This window comes from Drosophila willistoni, assembly GCF_018902025.1.
Source record: "Drosophila willistoni isolate 14030-0811.24 chromosome 2R unlocalized genomic scaffold, UCI_dwil_1.1 Seg200, whole genome shotgun sequence".
In the NCBI taxonomy this organism is placed as follows: domain Eukaryota; kingdom Metazoa; phylum Arthropoda; class Insecta; order Diptera; family Drosophilidae; genus Drosophila; species Drosophila willistoni.
Window position 1 is genome coordinate 136,445 of NW_025814051.1, and position 22,047 is coordinate 158,491.

The 22,047-nt window shown below is 35.6% G+C and overlaps 1 protein-coding gene across 3 annotated transcripts in view; it reads left to right on the forward strand.

The window, feature by feature from the left end:
- LOC6643477 (chaoptin) overlaps positions 1 to 12,825 on the forward strand; it is a 47,226-nt gene extending 34,401 nt beyond the window's left edge. For 2 of the 3 annotated variants that reach the window (XM_023176473.2, XM_047010976.1), the window contains 5 exons: positions 1,513 to 1,657; positions 7,254 to 7,364; positions 8,623 to 11,899; positions 11,998 to 12,024; positions 12,417 to 12,825. In XM_023176473.2, the coding sequence (XP_023032241.1) occupies positions 1,513 to 1,657; positions 7,254 to 7,364; positions 8,623 to 11,899; positions 11,998 to 12,024; positions 12,417 to 12,596 (3,740 nt within the window). In that variant the 3' untranslated portion in view covers positions 12,597 to 12,825. The remainder of the gene's footprint in view (positions 1 to 1,512; positions 1,658 to 7,253; positions 7,365 to 8,622; positions 11,900 to 11,997; positions 12,025 to 12,416) is intronic. The other variant, XM_047010975.1, reaches the window with a different exon arrangement.
- The last annotated feature ends 9,222 nt before the right edge of the window (positions 12,826 to 22,047 follow it).

Here is a 22,047-nt window from a genome sequence, read left to right on the forward strand (position 1 = left end):
ATTTCTTCTATTTTTCACGTCATTTTTGGTTTTTGTTTTTCTTTTTTCGTTTTTGGTATTTTTTGTTTCCTTCCGAATTGTCATTCCTACTATTCTTTTTTCGGGTTCGGTTTTTGTTTGCTGGGGCTTGGGTAAGGCTTTGTTGGCGGTGTTGGGATATATATATTTTTAGTTAGCAGCCTGTTTTTGTCTGCCTACCGCCTGCCACATAAACACAAATGGACAAATACAATATGCATGTGGCTCGTATCTGTATCTCATGGATACATTTGCTCTGCGTGTCGCGGAAAAGTCAAAGTGAAAAGCTTTAGTTAGAATGAATTGTTGGGATTGATTTGGCCATGAACGATTTAAAAATAAAATCATGCAAAAGACGAACCCACACAAATGCAATTTCAAACTGAATGGCCAAATAATTAAATATCAACATGATGTGTGCGACGGCAGTTAAAATGAAAAGAAAAAACAAAAATAAAAAAAAAACTATATATATAATTACACGGCAAACGGTGTTAAACTTGATTGTTTGTTGAAATACCAATAAAAAGTAATTTTCTTTTGCTTTTACACTTCATCTAACTATTCATTTACATATTAAATCTTTCTGTAAAGTCTTTAATACAGATTTAGGTTACTTAATCAACTCAAATTGATCAAGTTGAAAAATTGGCTTTTCTTTGTTGCCCTTCTATTTGGTAAGACTATCTTGATTTTAGGGCTTTGACTTAATACAAACGTTTATATTATTTATTTTTTTCCATTTCTTTTTAGTATTTGAGACTTTCAAAATCATTTTTTGTTCTTTAGTTTACCGACTTTGCTTAAATTCAAAATGTATAGCATATTTTTTGGGATATTTTGGAAATTTTTGTCCCAACTTACGCAGAAGTACGCCAACAGTCACATGAGAGTTTACTCGAATAAGTATTTGTTCAACTAGCTAAATAAATTTTTTATAAACCTCGATAAAAATTTAATAAATTGTCCCCTCTAGTCCAGTCCAAATGAGTTCCGCTCTTGAGCTGCTTGTTGACTCCATCAAGATGTCGATGTCGATTTTGGATGTCGCCCCTGTTGTCTATGCCAATCTATATAAAGTGGCGTTTCTAAATTGCTCTTGGTATGTGTCCTTTGCCTTGACGGAAAACGCGCATAAAAATCAAATGCCTGGGCCAATGGGGGGGGAAGTTGTTCTTCTAGTCAGTCCATTGTCTGGCGGTTCGCTGATGACCCATTTGCTTTAACGCGCCGACGATCAAAACTGCCAAAACAAAAGCCATCATCGTTAGAGACCGAAGAGCAGAATGCGTCCCGTTTATGGGGAAGCGTTTCGAAATGCCGTTTAAAATCAATTTGAATGATGAACTGATGGCAACTTTGGCAGGGGGAATAGGAAATGGTCAGAGTGTTGGGCGGGGCAAACTGTTATGGCCATCACTTTGTGGCGGTTAGGACCGTTGTACATCCAATATATCCAACTTGATTTCCATCTCTGCTCTTTTTCTTTCACAGAATTCATGCATAGCAGCGTGCGCTATATCGAAATGTCCAACACACATCTGCAGAGTGTCGATGATGAAACATTTCAGGGCCTACGACTAAAGACACTCAAGCTAATCGACAATGAACTTCAGGATATTTCCGAACGTAGTTTCAGGTGAGTTGTGCCCAAAATAGCAAATGATGGTAAAAGTGCTGAGCCATGATACTGATGATGCATATTTACATACACACACAGATACACACATGCGTGTGGGTTTTGCGTGTGTGTGTGTTCATATGAATGACCCGCTTTGCGGTGAGAGCTTTGTGTACTATAAATTTTTACAAACATACAATAAACCTGCAAGTTGTAAAAAAGGCGTAAAATTAAGTTTAACAAAGGGTGCGGGTGAGGGAGCAGGGTCTCGACTCTAGAGGGGAGGGTTCCGGCAAGGGCACTCATGCTGAAAATGCAAGCGGGAAATGCAAACTCACACACATATACACACTCAAACCACGCATGAAACTCGGCAAAAAAAAAAGAAGCCCAGAAAAAACTTTCAAGCGCTATTTGTTTGAGTGTAAATAATCACAAAAAGAGTCCAAAAAAGTATTTTTATAAACACCGATATAAAAGATACACTTTTTATATAAAAGAAATATATTGTATTAAAATTTATCAAAGTGAAGTTCGCCGAAAAAAAATCACCGACAATTCGACACTTGTTACTAATATGCAATACACTTTTTAAATATAGAAGAGTTTTGAAAAGAATAAGAATGATTCATTAAAGAATGTATAAAAGTATAGATTGTATATTAATATATTTTCCATCAATATTTTTTGCCATACCAAATCTATAACGCTAAAACTAGTTGGGAATTACAAATTAAAAAGTGAAAAAATGTTCTTCTTCGTTTAAAAGCTTCAATGGTATTTCCAAAAAACTTTAATATTATAACCATGCGAAGTTAAATAAAATGTTTGTATCTTAAATTTAGGATAAAAATACGAAAAAATAAATGCTCTGGAATTAATTCAGGATGTTTAAACTGGTAATTATCCTTATTTGGTCGTCAGATTCTTACAGTGTAGGATATCGAATTAACGCGAAGAGCTTCGACGATAATAGTTAATAGTTTGTTCTCTGGAAAAGCTTATCTTTCTTGAAATTGCAAGTGTTTATTTATTTGCTTAATATTTTTATTAAATGTAGTAAGAGAAGATATCTCGTTAAACATGTGCTTCTGAGTGTGTGTTTTTTTTTTTTTTTTTTGTCCATCCAAGAAATGAAGTAGTCTTCTTATCAAACACACACATTCTTCATACTCTTCACATTATTATTGTTCCTCATAGTCATAGGACCCCCCTTTTTCGAAATGGAATACTCTGTGGAAAAATATGCATGTTGTTCAGACTGTAGTACAGTGAATACATAAGTACATATTTCGTCAGCCGTTTTTTTTTATGAGAGTACAAACACACTTATAACACACACATACAGCGCATCAAACATATGACTGGTACTGTGACTTCCAGTTTACCGGCGTCTCACCTCCTTTTCTTCCTATACATTTCTCGTTCTTTCTCTCTCTGTCTCTTAACGTCTGTGAGTGAGTAGACCGCATTTGGCAGCCATGAGTTTTTTGCTTCTTGTTGTTGTTGATTTTATTTCTTTTTGTGTTGGTATGAAATGAAACGCGAAATTTTTTAACGAGCACAAAGAGCAAACCCATACCAATGCAGTCCAGTTCACGCCCATTCCGACCATAAGCCCGCCTCCCCCAACCCACTTACCACATTCGCCCCACTTTTATACACAGAGTACGTTTTCGGGAAAGTTAAATGGATGCCCGTTAACAGTTTTGTGCGCACAGCAAAGTAAATAGAATGAGTTTGAAAGTGAGAGAAAAAACCAGCGAGAAAAGACAGTCTCTCGACATTAAGAACTTAAATCAAACTAATTAATGTTCACAAACCTGGCAAATGTGGTTTAAAAAACTTTCCCTTACTTACATGGCGAGGCTATCGACTCTTAAATACCCTATAATTAGGAATTAAGCTTCAGTTGCCCTGACCATTAAGGATTTAGGATATATTCGGCGTCTATTTATCTTACCAAAATGATTTTGATTAATTAAAATGCTTGTGATTAAGATTTCTTCAGTATGCCATTTACACCTGAGTAAAGGGTATTGATACACACATAACTACTTACATATGTGGCAATCAACATTAATGCTTTCTGCCCCTTGCACTATGCAACATAATCTGGCACACATAATTTCTATGGCATCAGTTAATCAGCAAAGTTTTGATGCATTTCGTATGGTTGTATCTTGACTGATTAAAAAAGGATAAACAAGTTTAATCTAACCAAGTTTGAATGAGCGAAAATATTACACAACGTGCAAAATGTATATGTATAATATAGACATCAGTGATTATTTACAGTTTGCAAAAACTTTTCTATAGCATAAAATATGATATTACAACTAGCTAAAGTTCAAATTTAGCTAATTGCAACATTTTTGTTGTTAATTACATCAAGAATTTGCATTCATCCTGTTAAGGCAAATGATATGGCATAGTTGGGTCCAATTACTTCTGTATTTAAATATGTACATGAAGCCATCTACAAGCATATGTATGTATGTGAGTATGTTGTTGTGTGTATGTATGTGTTTTCGTATGTAGAAACTTTCTCATAAATATTCAAATACTTATGTATTTCAAAAATTGTTAATTAATAATTTACAATGCAATGTTGCTAAATTATATACATATGTGTGTATGTATAATTTTAACTCTCTCCCTGTCTCTCTCTCTCTTTACGTGTGTAAGTGTTAGTGTGTGTGTTAAGGTAGGTATGCGTGAGGTTTCTTTTTTCTTTTTTTTTGTTTGTTATGTTGCGTATTTCTTGCGTGTTTCAGTTGCAAAGTGCTGTTAAATGTGCACATTTCTGATTGCCCCTATGTATAGAGAGGATATACATATATAAAAACTATACAAACGAGGGCTGCAAAATTATATATATACATATATGTGTGTATGTTTACCCATAATCTTCCATAACACATATGTTTAAGAGGAAGAGAGCAAATTCCCTATATTTTGTACAGCACGAAGCAATGGATTTTACATGAAAACGTGTGTAATTAATCCTATAAAAAAACTGTTGAAACCAATGATTGGTTATCTTAAACTTTATCTTAATTTAGAATAGCGCCTAAGGATATGCACAAAAAGGTGGTCTTCGGTATTGTAGGCTTTACCAACTTTTTTCGCTTCATTTAGGCGCAGTTCCCAACCAGTTTTAGCGTTGAAGATATGGTATGGCTCTTAGAATTCTGGAGTTCTTTAGCAAAGTCTGCTGATGACAGAACTTGGTGGTTCTTGAAATAGCTATACAGACAACCTACTCACCTTTTTGTGCTATCTTTGAAATAATGTTCTCTTGGAAGATTGACTTTGAGCCGCTTAAATTGCAAGGTTTGATTTAAACTTTTAACTTTATTTTAAGTTATTAAAAGATAACTATATAATAAAAATGTATGACGTTTAGAGAAAAGTGGCTAACCCACACAAATAGCTAACTATTTTTTATGGAAATATTTCATTTATAAAACAACTTTTAAATATGTATTTAATTTTTAAGTAATATTCTCTATAAGAATCTTATCACCAGAAATTGTTTCAATTGTTAAATTATATAAAGAACATAGGAGAACATCTTAGAGGACTTGAATTCGGAACATATGTATATAACCCAATCACATACATACGTAGGATATTACATAATTTCATTACATAATATGTAGTCAAAGTTTGTTTAGTTAGGGGAAAGTGGGGCTAATAGGTGCATGGGGCAACCCGGCGCAGTCGAATTATCTTGAAATATAATAGCACGATCCAAAAAGTGATAAGTGTCCTAAGATCGCATTTTGGTAGGCCATATTTGGATAATAAACTTATTGTTAGACGTATCCAATATGTAGTATCCGAAATTCTCGACCTTAAAAATCAATTTTTTTTTTTCCTAACTAAAACAGGTTTGGACATGTATTAACTTATGGTGTGCAATTCGTTTTTTTTTTAATTCACACAGTTTTAAAATATTTAGTTTAAAATGCTAGTAGTTTTTTTATAAAACAATATTTTTAATATTAAACTATACTTTTGCTTTTTTTCGAAAAATCTCTTTATTTTATATAAAAAAAAGTTGTAAAACGCCGATTCGCCACATTGCCCTGCTATTTTTGAAAACGCCAATTTGAGGTATGTTCGAAGAAAAGACTATAGCTTTGAACGGGAAATTATATCAAAACGTTTCTTTGATCAATAGTGTGACAATGAATTAAACTTTCATTTAAGTGCTCATACGAGTGGATACGAGCTCCCGATCAGGATATATGAAGGATTAAAAAAAATGCGCCGATTAGCCCCACTCTCCCCTAATTATGATTCATAATTATAAAAAGAAAACTAACCTCAAGTTCTAAAAGAAGTTTAAAAGAATTCAATTTATTTTTTGTGTTAGTCAACAATTAAAGCAAAAAAACTTTGTTCAGTAATTTTGAATTTAAGCAAAGTTCTAAACTTTTCAAGTTCACCATTTTGTTCAAGGACAATATTTACTTATCTTTGTATGGTTATTAAAGTTGAAAATAGTTTTATGTTCACACCCATGCCCACGCCCATGTTTTTAGCTAAAGTATAACCCTTTCAAGATTCATCAAAAACTATTTCAAAGACCACAAAAACGAAAAAAAAATTGGAAATTTTTGTTATAATTTTAATTACTTATGAGACAACCCTCGGTTTATATGGTCGAGTACATCCAAACGTTGCCATATTTACTAGGAACCTTTTGATGACAAAACCCCAACAAATACACGTGCAGAAACATACACAAACACACTCACAGCCGCACACACACTTAGAAAGAGAGCAAAACGCACACACGCAACTTAAACTGCCGACCACAAGAAAAACAACAACAAAGGCTACAACCAGAACAACTACCGGCAAATGGCAAACCAAAACACCAACCGAAAAGAGCCGCCAACCCAAAATGGAGACTGGAGAGAAAGGAGAGCAAGACAGAAGAGAAAGATGGGGATGAGAAAGAGGAGTAAAACGGGATGGCAGTCAGAGTAAAAAGGAGCCACAAAAATTTGGTTTGCGTTTGATTCTTCGTCACATAAACGGCAAGAACAACAAGGTGAAGGAGGCTGAAGCCTTGTTTGGAAAACCTCGTGGTTTTCATAATTGAGGTCGCTCCCAAGCTACACCCCACCATATTTCTCTCTCTGTTATTCTCTCATGTTTTCTCTCTCTCTCTCACTCTTTGTGTGTGTGTGTGTGTTATATGTGTGTTTGTTTTTGTAGTGCGTGTGTATAACTATTAATGTTAGCCAGCTTTGGGTGGGTGTTTGGGTGTTGGCTGGAAAATGGGGTTTTCGGGGTCGCTTGGGTCGGACTGCGACGCGTTAATTAAGTTTAAATATTTGTTTTCTGACTTGTGTGTTAGGATATGTCAAAAGGCAGGCAGCACGTCAATTTGCAAAGGGGTGGCAATACAGCAAAAGGACGGTTCCAAAGGGGAGGCCAGCCAACAAGCAGCAGCGGAAACTGTTGATAGTTGCAAAAGTTTAGTGAAAACTTTAACCATTATATAATTTTGATAACCATTTCCCTCTATCTCTCTTACACACTTCTCTGTATCTCACACACACACTCATTTCTGTTTTGTTACTACGCTTTTCAGTACGATGACACACTCTCTAATGACATTAGACATCTCAGGAAACAAAATGCAACAACTGCCATTGGATGCACTACAGAGATTACATTCACTTACCAGGCTAGTAGCCCAACGGTGAGTAATTTAACTTAATAAAAAAGACCCATTCGCTTCAATAAACGCGTATATTCATGAAATTTTTGTCGGCATGCTTCCGTATAAAAGGAATTTAATTAAACAAAATCCAGTTCAAGTGTTTGTAAAACAAGAATGCTCAACCACAGTGCAATAGCAGTTCATAAACCACAGTGAAGAATCCCATAGTTGTTTTTATATATACATAAACATATTTCTTTTTTAAATTTTTTCTTATAACTATTGTTTTAATGATGAAGGCATATCGTATGAAAATTAAGCAAATTACGATAAAATAACACTAATATAAAAAAAAAATTATAAATAAAGTTTTCATCTTTTTAGTTGCCTAAGACACAAAATGGGAAAAGAGTTAAATATGTCAAAGGGCAATTGGTGTAAAAACTTAAAAATCAACAATGGAAATATTTAGTTAATTTTTCGAAATAAAAGATTAGAGATTAGTGATGAGGAATACATGTACTTACGTATGTAGATAAATTGTAAATTATGTAATGGCTAATTCCGTACTGTGGCCTGAGCCATTTTCCAATTAATATTTTCCCAGGTTCTTATTAATTCTTATTAATTAACATGAACTGACGTTATAAGATTTTAAAAAGTCCTGTAAAAAAACTTAGTCAAAACTACTTGTTTTGCTTTAAAAAGATCACTTTGTGAAAGAACTTCTATAATGAAAGGTCATCGTATTTATAAAATATCTTTCCATTGTCCTGTGTAGAGCTCTCACATCCAAGACTTTTTCTTTTCTTTTTGAGCTTCGGTAAAGTTTTAAAATCCGTATTATCTATTCATGTACCAAATTTAAAATATGTATTAAAACTTTTTTTATTCAGAAAATGGTTTCGTAGTTTTAATTTCATTTTCTTGATTCTCGAATTGGCCATTATGTTCAGAAAATCTATCGTATACTTTATCACCGCAGATTTCGTTTTTATTTTAGTTGCATTTAGCGATACATTCTGAATACTTTGAGAATTTGTGAGCACATATTACAAAAATTATCAATTTCCTAAGATTAACTTTAGAAGCAATCTGGAATATGGAAATTCTTGTGCGGAGACGAAATGTACCAAAAAGGAAAAACATTTTCCCAAAATCAGTAGAAAGATTTTTTCAGTTTCAAATATTATCATAACTCTAATTGGTTGTCTAGTTGTTAACCTATGCAATAGTTCGACTTTATCCAATTTGAAGATTCCAAGTTAATCAACTTCTATGCTCTCTTTTAATTTAGGAATCACATAACCAACTTGGATGGCAACTGGGAAGCCCAACATGATACCCTACGTTCGCTTCATCTCTCCAATAATGATATAACTGAAATCGCTCCTGGTGGCGGCATAATGGAAATTGTCAGTCCACACAATGATAGCACATCGCAACCCTCAAGCCTGACATCTGTCCAAACACGTGGAGATACGAGTAATTCCATCTACTCACCATCGGCCAGTTCTGGTGATCGTACAACAGGGCGGCCATTTGATCAACTACAGAAGCTACTTTGGTTGGATCTATCCAATAATCGGATATATCAGGTGGCTGGAAATTATCTTCCCCGGTCATTGGTCACCATGGATTTGTCCAGTAATCTCTTAAGTATATTTCCTCAGCAACTTTTTGAGCAGTTGCCCGAACTGAGAATTGTGAGTCTCAGGGATAATTTGATTAAAAGTGTCCAATGGAAGGAGCTGCAAGTGCGACCACTTAGAATGCACTTGGAGAGATTAGATTTGGGTCAGAATTGCATTGAGAATTTGGAGTCTGATTACTTTCAACAAAACTATTCAGATGTCCATTTGAGGGCATTGAATCTGGAGCAGAATTTTGTAACACAACTGCCGGCAGCTGTGTTCAAGGCCACGGGCATAGCTCATCTTGTGTTGGCCTTCAATGCCATTAGTAGAGTCCATCCAGAGGCATTTGAGGGTCTCACAGAGACCTTGGAATATTTGGATTTGGAAAGGAATCGTCTGACCACAGTTCCAGTAGCAATTTCCTCATTGCATCGCCTAAAGTATTTATATTTGACATCGAACCAAATAAGTCAATTAAGTAATTTGCCAACATTTACGGAAAATCTACGAGTACTCAGCTTGAGTGGAAACAATTTCACCATGATACCAGTCTTGGGACTCAAAAATTATACACAATTATCCTATTTAAATATGGGCTACAATTGCATAACAGATATACCCGAGGAAATATTTGCCGTGGATTCGTGGGGCAGTAATTTACAGACAATTTTGTTGAGGAATAATAAAATAACCCATTTGCATTTGGGTTCATTTGCTGGATTGGAGCAAATTCAGGAGATAAGCCTAAGTTTCAACGACATAACCATACATCATCCATTGGTGTTTGAGAATGTATCCAGAACTCTGAAAATACTAGAACTAAGTTTTGCCGTATTTCCAGCGAGAAGTTTGGAATCATTGGATCCTCTAGAAGCTCTGTTACCACTCTCGCAGCTTATATGGTTGGGCTTGGATAATAATAATTTGAAAACCATTTCAAATGAATCGTTTTCCCAAATGCGAGAGTTGAGTTACATTAATCTGAGTTTCAATCAATTAAAAATGCTGCCCAAGGGTCTCTTCCAACCCGACATCCATAGTCATCTAGTGGAAATTGAGCTATCGTATAATGCGCTGGAACATTTGGCCCCACAAACATTTCACAACCTGGGAGATTTGCAAACTCTGAATCTACAATCGAATCATTTAAAGAGTATAGCTCGTCATGCTTTTCACAATCTGGAGTTCCTACGCTATATAGATCTATCGCATAATCGTCTGACTAACATTTCGCATGCGGCTTTTACAATTTTACCAAATTTGGCTGCCCTAGATCTAATGCATAACCAATTGTGTTCTCTATCACTGAAGTCGTTTCACTATGTCTCAAATACCACAACACCATTGCGCCTGAATGTGAGTCACAATCATTTAGCCAACTTTGAGGATGAACTAAGCAGTTATATGTATATATATCAATTGGACATAAGTCACAACCATATAAGCAAATCAGATAGTTTTATGAATTTGGCAAATACATTGAGATTTCTTAATTTGGCCCACAACAGTTTGGGTTCATTGCAGAGTCATGCATTTGGCGATTTGGAATTTCTGGAAATCTTAAATCTATCACACAATAATCTAAGTTCATTGCGACGTCGAAGTTTTCAGGGCTTGAATAGCCTTCAAGAGTTGGATTTGAGTCATAATCAGCTGGATCAACTACAAGTAGAACAGTTTTCGAATTTGAGAAAACTTCGAATACTTCATATTGGCTCGAATCGGTTGAAAGCTCTTCCTAGAGAGGTTTTTATGAATACTCGCCTGGAATTCTTAGATATTTCCGATAATCAGCTTAGTGTGTGGCCGGTGCCTGCTTTTACGGATATCGGTTTTACTTTACGATCCATACAAATGTCTCGCAACAATTTGGAATATCTGGATGCCTCGATGTTTATTAACTCGCAGTTCCTTTATGATATAAGTCTGGCACGTAATCGTATAACTATATTACCAGACAATACGTTTAGTTTTCTTAATAACCTGACCAATCTGGATCTATCGCTAAATCCCCTGGTCACTACCAATCTGAGAGAGGTTTTCGTCCATACACCGCGTCTCCGTAAACTGAGCTTACATCACATGGGCCTTTATGTTTTGCCACCACTAAAGTTACCTCTACTCTCCTACTTGGATGTTAGTGGAAACTATCTGCAGGAACTATCGCCATTGGGTTCACTGCGCCATCTGCGTCATGTTAACATTTCGCATAATAAACTAATCAATGCCAGCTGTGCGGTCGATCATTTACCTCCCTCTGTGAGAGTCTTAGACTTGGCTCACAATCCACTACGTCGCATAACACTCCACGATCTCCTAAGTCTCCGACATCTTGCCGAACTTAATATACTCGATGTCAAGGTGGTCAATCCACTAGCCTTCTCGAAACTCCGTTCACTGCGTAAATTGCATGCCAGTTCGCATGCTAATCTAGGTGAAATTGTAGCCAGAATTCCTGGCCTACAACAACTCAAAGTGCATTGCTTGGAGCCCAATATTGGACCCCAGTTGTTGGCCAAGTTAACCAACAACACAAAACTCCAATTGGTTGAACTGTATGGCAGTAATGTGCAAACCATATCGCCCAATGCCTTCACTGGACTCTCCCACAATCAACGCCTGCAGGTGAAAATCTCCCACACTCGTATCTCGGATTTGCCGCCTGGCATATTCTACACCCTGCGTGAAGTGCCGCATCTCTCCATTGACATCTCGCACAATCGGATCAATGCACTGGCCGCAGATAGCTTTTATCCCAATAAAAGCTATTGGGACACGGTGGGAACCCGCAGCATAATGGGTGGACTTATCACTTCGCATAATCCATTGGAGTGTGAATGTGGCCTCGTCTGGTTTGGCCATTGGCTAAGACGTTGGCTGCGGGAATCAGCCCAGATTAAGGTCATTCAAAAGGACGATCTGAAACGTATGGTACAGGTGAGTAATGCACTTAACCATTGCCAGTTATATAAAAAAACAACCTACATATATATATTTAAACAAAAACTTTCAACTCTTGATTTATTGCACAAAAGTTACCTCTATCGGTTGCCGATATGCGCGTAAGCTTTATCACATTTTCTTTAATAATTTAAACACAATATTATGATTATAAAGGTTGGCAAAGTATTATTATTATTTCATTCTGCAAATTGTTAAATGAGAAGAAAAATATTTAAATTGAATTAAAATAAAGTAAATGGATTAAATAGAGAGAAACTTAGCTATGACTACTTCTACTTGAATAAAAGTTTTTTTTTAAATTTGTCAAATAATTTTAAAAAATTCAATTAAGTTATGTGAGTCGAATATAAATGTATATATTTCTATATATATTAATGCTTTGCAAATCTATACAAACTTCGCTTCAACGTAGATAGTTTTTAATTTGTTTGCCAAATCATGAATCAATTTTAAATGACAAAATTTATGCCTTTGTTTATTTTTTATGTAGCGAGCACGTGCCAATACCTGCCATGATCAGACATCAGGACGCCATCTGCCCATATTGGAGATATTTCCCGAGGATCTGCTTTGCCAGGCCAGCGCCTTGAGCAGTTCAGGTCAACGCATTTTCTTATTATCCTTTCTAATGGCCATCATTTTACCCATATTTATGACCATGACTCTTTGATGTTGGCTGTAGTTGCCGGCCAAGTAAGGATAATAATTTTGTATGATATTGTACATAGATATAAAATAATAATAATATAAATAAATTAAATCACTAATCGGTAGCCACGAATTTTTGGGATTAAATATAAATAAAAAAAAAAATGAAATGAATAACAGAAAACGATTTAAAAAATAAATAAAGAACCCAACAATAAGCAACAAGCAAATCGGTTTATGTCCACTCGTAATTAATAAGTTTTTATATAGTATATACTTATAAATATATATAAAATCTATAACTAATTTAGTAAAGTACTTGCAGTTGAATGGCGTCATGCGGATATTCTGTTCTTTTCTATCTCTCTGTCTCTCTCTTTCTGATTTGAATTCTCAGCACTGCGGCAGAAAAACAACAATACGAGAATCGATTTCGAGCAATGTTCGCAATATGTTGTGTTTTTTTTGTTTTTTTTGTTCTGTTCAATGCGTTTAATTACATATGATATGTGTATGTTAACTAATGCTTAATTAACCCAACTAATTTGAACTAGCGAGTTGAACTTTATTGTTAAATAGGGCCTAAATAACAACTAACACCTACTTGCAACACCTCCCGCATTACCGCATGGCGCTAATGTCTTGGCCAACATTAATGGTAATTAATGCAATTGATTACACACAAACACAAATACACTGATACATAAATACATAGTATGGCGAACATATGATGATTCCTAATAACTCACACAAGGACACACACACACACACATACACAAACACTCACACCCACACACCATCTAGAGCGTAGTTAATGAACACTTTTGCATCTACATACATCTAGAGATCAAATAGAATGGATAAGTTGTTAATAATAGTTTACATGAAATATTTTTAGAAAATGAGAAAGCTGAGAAAGATTATTATGAAAGGCCAATAATAAATAAATAAAAAACAAAATTAACATATTGAATTATATATATATAAATATATATAGGTATAAATAAACACTCTCACACATCTATTGGATAGCAATTAAAAATTGTTTTTTAAATGAAAAATGTAGAGAACCATTGCACAACAAACTAAACAACATTTTGCGGGCAGTCAATTTTTAACATACATACACTTACACACACACACATATATAAGTACATATCAGTTTGGGCAAAAAGAAAAAACAAGAAACATTAATTCAAAAAAATGAAAAACGTTAAAAAAGAAAAACAAATGCAATAAAACTACAAGAGAAATTAAATAAATTACGACTACTGCATAAAACATAATATAAACATAATGAAAAGCATAATCGTTTCACAAATGCGCGGTAGAGAATTGCACTCCGACTGAATGGAATGCAAATTTATTACATTTTTTGTTCAATTCTGTTTGTTTTTTTTTTTAATATAAGCGAGGGCAGATTTTAAAGTAAATGGCCTAGTAAAGCATTCATTCAACATCTTGGCTTAACCACCTGTAGCTGATTGAAGTTAGACAAGGTCAATAACAGATGTAGTTGGAGACCCTAAACGTTATGGCTAAAATGACATCAGGTAGAAATCTATTCTTTAGTTATTACACTTCAGAAATTGTTTCACTTTTTTTTACTTAGCAACACTTTGACATATCGATTACAATGAAAAGGATAAGATTAATGGCCACTTGACAAAGTGTTTCACTTAAAATCGAGAAATTTGTTTTACAAACTAATCGAACATACTTTAAACTCTGCTCTCGTTATATTTTTTTATTTAAGCATTTTTGAGAAATTTTTTTGTCTGTCGTTTTAATTTTATGTGTGGATTTTTTCTCTTTTTATTTTTTTGGTTACAACAATGACAATCGTGATACTAATTGTAGTTGTTTACACGACGATGATGCAAAATGCACAAGTATAATAATATTAATAAAAATATTGAATAAATAAACTAAATGAGAGAAAAAAAAACAAAAACAACCAATTTAAATAAAATGAATGAAAAATATTGCATTAAAACAAAAGGCTGCAGGCCATGAAAGGTTGCTACCATTAGTTGAATTTTTTATTCGCTTTCTTTTTTCATATATATATATATATATATACATATATATAAAATTTTCGTTTGAGACAGTTTTTGTCAAACAACATTGTACAGATATATATATATAACATATATACACTTATATGGAATTTTCAATTATGCAAAAGCAACAAAATAAAAATCGAGCAACACAGGAGAGATTAAAGTAGTGAAATATGAAAGAAAAAACCGAAAAAACGAAACTGAAACAAAAAAAAACCCCAATTGATATTGATATAAATGAAATTGAATAAAAAAAAAAAACAAGAAAAACAAAAATAAATACAAAGTGCTAGAAATATTAAACCAGCATTTCTTTTCATTATGGGGGGCCTAAATGGATACATTAAACTTTCTACCAGCTGCGGTGAACCTCAAACATTAGCCTTCTACTCCTGGTGACCCTTTTACACATTTTAGTGTTTAGGGGCCAATGAAACTTGATAATAATGCCCAGGCTCTCATTCTCCCCCTAGTCTCTGGCAAATAAACTCTTGAAAATTATGTGCAAAGAAGGCGAAAGAGAGAGCGAAAGTATTAGTGTGCGACTCAGGTGTGTGGAAACAAGAGAAAAACTACAAGAAAAGGATACAGGTCGTATATACATATACGCATAAACCTATATACATAGATACACATGTATGCATACATATACATATGTACATATGTATACGTACGTACATAAAGGAAGTTTCGTTTCAAACCTTTGACCAAGCCATAATTGGATTATCGGCAGGGTAAAAGTGTTCCATTGAATGCATTCCTTTCAGCTGCACATGGCCTTCTGCTCTACGTATACTCTTTGCGCCCAATTTGATTCGAGTCGTAGTTGTTGTAGAAGAACCCCAACAACAACAAGAATAAAAAGAAAAATGCTAATAGCATTTCATAATAAACTTGATTGAAAGCTTTCTAATTCAATAACAAAATAAAAAAATTGTATATGTGTTGCTTGCTTCCTGCAGTTTAAAATTTCCATATTGAAATCTTCTACATTGATGAGCACTTTATTTATACATTCAAATTCAGATCAGCTTTAATATTCGACTTAAAATAATGACTTAATCTTTTTCTAATGCAAAATTCGATGAAGTTATCAATAATCGTTTCTAAAATTTATTCACTCTACCAAGAAAATTGCATCACAATGAGGATTTAACTTTTTTTGGCTAATTATTTTAAAAATGCTGCCAATTTTTGTGGTAGGACTCAGTTAAATTTAACTTTTTGGATCGTTCTCTTTTTTCAGAACTTTAAGAAATAATATGTGTGACAAATTCGCGATTTTTATTTTTAAATTAAATAAATGAACCGTTTCAGGTCCGAACTAAAAGGGTTATGTAGTTTGCTAATTAAAAAGATATTTATTAGTTTTCTCCCATAAATTTTTTCTGATATAATTCTTTATATATATATTGGAAATCTTTACAGTTTTAAGGGTATAAACAATTTCGTACAATCAAATTTCTTTCAAAAGGAAATACAAGTGGTTGTTTGGAAGGTTTTTTTTTTTCTTCTTTTTTGTGTAAAGGATAACTGAAACCTTTCAGCGCTTTTAGGGCTTTTCTCCCTTTTTTCTGCTGATGTGTGTGGCCGCGAAGCATGTGTGTTGTTTGAGGGCCTTCCCTTCCTCCATTTGCCTCCAGAGTCTTCTTCCTTCTTCTCCATATAGCCCCCTTGCGCCGGAGATTGCATGTCGATGCGACTTAATTGCATTTCAGAGAGAGCGCTTGGCAAACGAGCTGCATTCTGCGTTTCGCCATTTCGTTTCTCCGTTTGCCGTGTTGAGCGGAAGGAAATGCCGCTAAGTACAACTTGTCGGCTGGGCGAGAGGAACAGGGAATGGCTGGTATACAACTGAGCTGTGTGTTAAACTGACTCCCTAGCATGTATCGGTATTGTTTCAGAAAGCGAAAGGAACTGCAATTTAATAGCCACCAAGGAGCTTGCACCAATGCGCTAAAAGGAACTAAGCCCCTCCACACCCTTTCCATAAAAAAAATAAAAATATGAAAAACAAAAGAAGAACAGCAAAACGCAAACGGTGAGTTTACCTCGAAGGCTCTTTATATCCTGAACATGGCAACATGCATACGAGGGAGAGTGTAAAAAAAAAAAAAAACAGATTCGAGCTTTGCCTATATTCTTGCTGTCAAAGCTGGCGACGTACAGCCAAATCTAAATCCCCCCAATTTGCCTTGCCACCATTTGCCCATTTACCCGCCACTTGCTATTACTAATGCAGATGCCAGCTATCAGTGGGTAGAGATTGTAGTTGAGTTGAAGGGCTGGGGCAACTGGTGTTGTAACTGTAATGGCAAAAACCGCCGACAAATCTGCTGCATTGCTGTTGCTGCAACCCCGCCGCATCCGAATATCCAAAAACTAAGACCAACCCACTGACAGGAGACGGAAAGCTACCAACGGGCAAACTAGCAGAGTGCTTATTTTAACGAAGTTACAACAACTTTTGCAATACAAACAGTAATGCCAGGGCAGATTCACACTCGACACAACAGACACAGACAGTGAATACATATACATATTTACAAAAAAACAAACACACACTCACAAAAGGACGACACACACATACATATGCAAACGCCAATACAAATGCCACATTGCAAAGCTCCTGAAAAGTAGGCAACAACATTTGCGTAGAGCATTACAGTTTATTGGAGAACGAATCTTTAATGCTCTAAAAATATATATACAAAGTCCCTTTTTAAATTTTAATAGTTCGTTTTCAACATTTTACAATTTCAAAAATGTTTCTAATTTCAAGCAGTGTGTATTTATACCATACACCCATAGGGTGAAATGGTATATTAAAGTCGCCAAAATGTATGTAACAGGCAGAAGGAAGCATCTCCGACCCCACAAAGTATATATATTCTTGATCAGGATCAACAACCGAGTCGATCTAGCCATGTCCGTCTGTCCGTCCGTCTGTCCGTCTGTCCGTCCGTCCGTCTGTCCGTCTGTCCGTCTGTCCGTATGAACACCTAGATCTCGGTGACTGTAAGAGCTAGAGCCACCAAATTTGGTATGTAGACTCGTGTATTAAAAAAAAGCGTTTATCTCAAAAACTATTCCAGCTAGAGACACCATATTTGGTATGTATATTCGCTTAGTAAATGCACACATTTTGTATGTATAAAAATTTTGCCACGCCCTTTTCCGCCCCCGTAATTTGAAAAACTTGATTATCTCCCGTATTTTGTTACCTTATGCAACCAAATTTGGCACACTTAAATTTAATACTAATATCTAGCAAAACACCAAATTTGATCAAAATCGGACAGAAAACAGTCGAGTTATGCATATAAACGTTTTTCCATAAGGCCGGAGTTGGCCGTTGGCTGGTGGGGGCGCTAGGGTGCTCGTATGATTGAGTGAGCGAGATACTAAGATATGCTTGTAAAGAGCATGTGAAAATGCATTTGTTTAATAAAGTTGAAATATTTGCTTTACTGGTGTATGGTATACCTAAGTCGGCGAGACGACTTACTTACTTCATTTTTTTATTTTCTAATCGCTATTGATATTGGTAAATCTAAACGATAATACGATTTGATTAATTATTAAAGATTAGAACTTGGTTATAATGAATTTTAATTTAAATGTTTAGGAATAATGCCATTCCACACCTTTAGATTTATCACACATATGGTCAGATATATCCGATATGGTTGACGAGATTCATAGGAGTATTTGAATCATGTTACCAAAAACTTAGTTTAAGAAAAATCATCCTTCGACTTTCTCGACAATTTAATTACATGTAATTTATTTTTGTAAGCAAGTGTTATCTAAATAAATGAAATTGTTTAAAGAAACTAATGATTCCTTTTCTTTTCGAGTAGAAAGAGCATTTTGAGGAAAACTAAAGAACATTCTTAAACACCAACATGCATATATGCTCGTATAAAGCTGGTACAATCCCGTTAGAGCACCGGCTGGGACCAACTACTAACATGGCGAAGTAGTAGACTGAGACCAGGATTGAGCAGAGAAAAAGAGAGATAGAGACATGAGAGAAAGAGGGTCTGGGCACCACTACAAACTTTACGACATGCAAAAATTGTGAGCAGAGAGCGGATATAATTGTCGGTCTTCTCGTAACTTTGCCGTGGGGAGCAGATTAGTTGATTTGTACACACACACATATACAGACACAGTGAAACTCTTATAGAGATATATAGTGAGCCACATAAAGAGCTGCGTCCAGCGGTTCTCTTCTCTATATAGGATACAGTTTGTATGTATGTAAGCGAAGAGTAAAACGAATCCTTTTAACCAAATGATATGCGCTGAACAATTGTTCACTACTGCAGTTTTTCCTCTCTATATACATATATATCAATGGGTATGTGTTTGTGTGTTTGGCCAAATGTGTAATGTGGGGCAGTAAGCAATAGTTTCCTGTTGTTGCTGCTGTTACTGAACTGGGCATTGCTCCTAACTTTTCTACCACATTGCAATTTAATTTTATAGTCGAAAACACACAGCAGCGGTGGCTCTGGCTTTGGTTTGGTTTGGTTTGGCTTGGCTTGGCCTGGGTCGATCCGTTTTTTCCCCCCTTCCCGCTCTTCCATCTATCCTAGTATACAATTTACTATTTTTACTTCTTCCTGCTTATCCTTACAGCCTCTATACCCACATCCTACTAATTTCTACACAAATAGAACTAAGCAAATCAAAACTAAATCATAAACGATTAGCTCACTGGTTGACTACCCTGATTAAAACAAACTGGCAAAGGGCGAAAGCGAGAAAGAGAGAGAGAGAGAGATTGAGAGAGATGGATACAAAAGCAAAGCCAAGGAGTCGCATCTAGCTACAGACCTCCAGGGGGAACCACAGTTCAAACTCAAATCAGTTGGCAAATTTATACATGACTGAGCATTGCAGATGCGAATTAAGGGGGCAAACAGGGAAAATGAAAGCCAAGGTAGCAGAAATCTTTGGCTCAAGAGTCGACCATGAATACCCCGGTCAAATGGTTTTACAAAGCAAAAGAGCTATTATGTTATATTCAAAAAATTCACTAAAACATAACAAGTCATGTGTACAAAAAAAACCAAATCTTTGATTAATTCTAGGAACTCAACGCTTATAATCTGGAATATCATTCCTATTATGTCTCTTGAGAATCTTATACCGATTTCTAGCTAATCCTCAATGTTTGCATATTCATTCGAGCTATTTTGTCGAATAATTTCCCGATTAAACTTAACCTTGAAGGCATTTTCAATTGCTGTCCCTTGTATGTATACAAATGATTTGCTTAGTTTAATATCAGAACTAATCAAGTAGTGGGTACAGATAACTATGCATATGCTAAAGTGCACCTCTCATTCAATTTAGGTCCCCCTCTTTCTATCTTCCTCCCTTTCCACCAAACACCCAACAACGCTTAATGCAAACGCTGCGGCCATCTTCAGTATTCGAGAAGCTGCTTTTCAGGTATATATGTACATATGAATTGAAGGTGGGCAACATCATCAACAGCAGCAGCAGCAGCAGCAAACAGCAATAAACCGCTTTCCGAGTGCATGTGGATATTGTACCTATGTGTGTGTTTATGTCTGTGTGTGTGTATATGAGCAACCAAAGGAATTGAGGGCGTAGACACGCCCTTCAAATGACCAACCAGCTAGCTGCTCATTGAAATGGAATCTAATCGGCTTTTGATTTTACAAGTCCTATTCACAAAGTTTGTTGGTAGCTCCCGCTTTTACTCCAAATGTGTGGATTACTCTATACGGATGTATATATATATATATATATACAGATATATATATATATATATATCTGGCCAGTGTGTATGTGCTTTCTGGGGTAGTGCTCGGGGTTGTGTGGGGTGTGGCGTTGCCTAGTCTGCTTGAGTGTCTGATTTTCTGTTCGTTGCCATTTTGCACTCGGCATAAGTATGCAATATCCGTTTCCGTTCGTTACGTTTGTTACCAAGGCTCAAACTTGACTTCGACTGGGCAATAGGTACCTTACCTGATGGGCAGCAGGTGGCAGAAGTGAAAAACGAGGCAGACAAACAGATTGAAAGAGTCCTTCAATGCCAACCACTTTTGACTTGTCAGGTGGCAACAACAACGCCCACAACAACAGCAACAACAAAAGCCACACCAACAGCAACAAAAACAAAGAACGAGCATCGCTTATTGTAATAAGCATGAGTCAAAGTGCAATTTCTTTCGAAAGTTTGTCGGTACCATGTTCCACCAAGAACATGGTTTGCAAAACGAGTGGAGTTTAAAGAGTTTTTCGAGCAATGCAAAGCATAAAATAATTTCTTGACTTAACGATGGGCCCAAAAATTGTTTAATCGTTTATTGAATTATTTCATTAATCGTTGTTAGGTCACTGTTAATCACAGGTAATCGAAGTTAAATAAAAATACTCCATTAATAAAATGTTGTCTGAATTTCTAACTGATTCCATGAGATAATAGGATTTTGTTTAAGCATAAGTCTACAAACATTATATACTAACGATTCATTTCATCTAAATACAGTTATTGATACAATTGAAAGGTATCACTATCTTGTCTTATCCATTTTCTTTTCAACATAATCTATTCGGTTAACAACATATCAAGCTACCCTCGCTTACGGTTCATCTGATAGATACAGATACATTGCAAATCCTACTTATAGCATCTTTGGGATGCTTTGGCATTTAGAGAGCTTAAGCCTTCTGGCCTATGGCACCAAAATAATGTCCAGGAAGTGATAATATCAAGCTCTTGAGAACTGCTCCAAATGGGAAGCCTTGCTAGCCATGCATCTATCTAGATTTGCTGAGAGGTGTCTTTTCTAGTCGGGAGTGTCTGAATCCTTCATTTCTTGTGAATTCAATTGGAAGCTCTAAAGCTCCATATCTCTGTATGTGTGTGTGTGTGGAAGTGAGTGCTTTAAGCAGCCTCGTCGCTTTATCCAGCATCAGACATTTTATTATGCCACGCCCTCTGTGACCCCCACCTCAGATTCAATGCAATGGCAATTGCAAAACGGAAATTGCCGTCTGTCTGAGTTGATTTGCTGACCTGCCTTCAGTTTATTACATCGAATGATTTGCTGATTGATTTGTCACCTCTCGGTACCTCTTCTGTTCACTGGTTCCACTTACTATCCTCTTATTCTATATCTCTCTCTTGATGGGGAAATGAAGTATTTGCCACTTAAACATCCACTGTACTCCCAGTGCTTCCCCATCCACAATTGCATAGCTTGGCGGTACCACAAACTAGTTAACGCAATGTTATTTAATATTTAATTGGTTTGCCATAATTACGTAAAAACATTAAAATTTCCTTTATTTATGAGAACGTGAGCATGAATGAGTCCGAGTTGTAGTTTGAGTCTCTATGGTTGTGAGTGTGTGTGAGTCCAT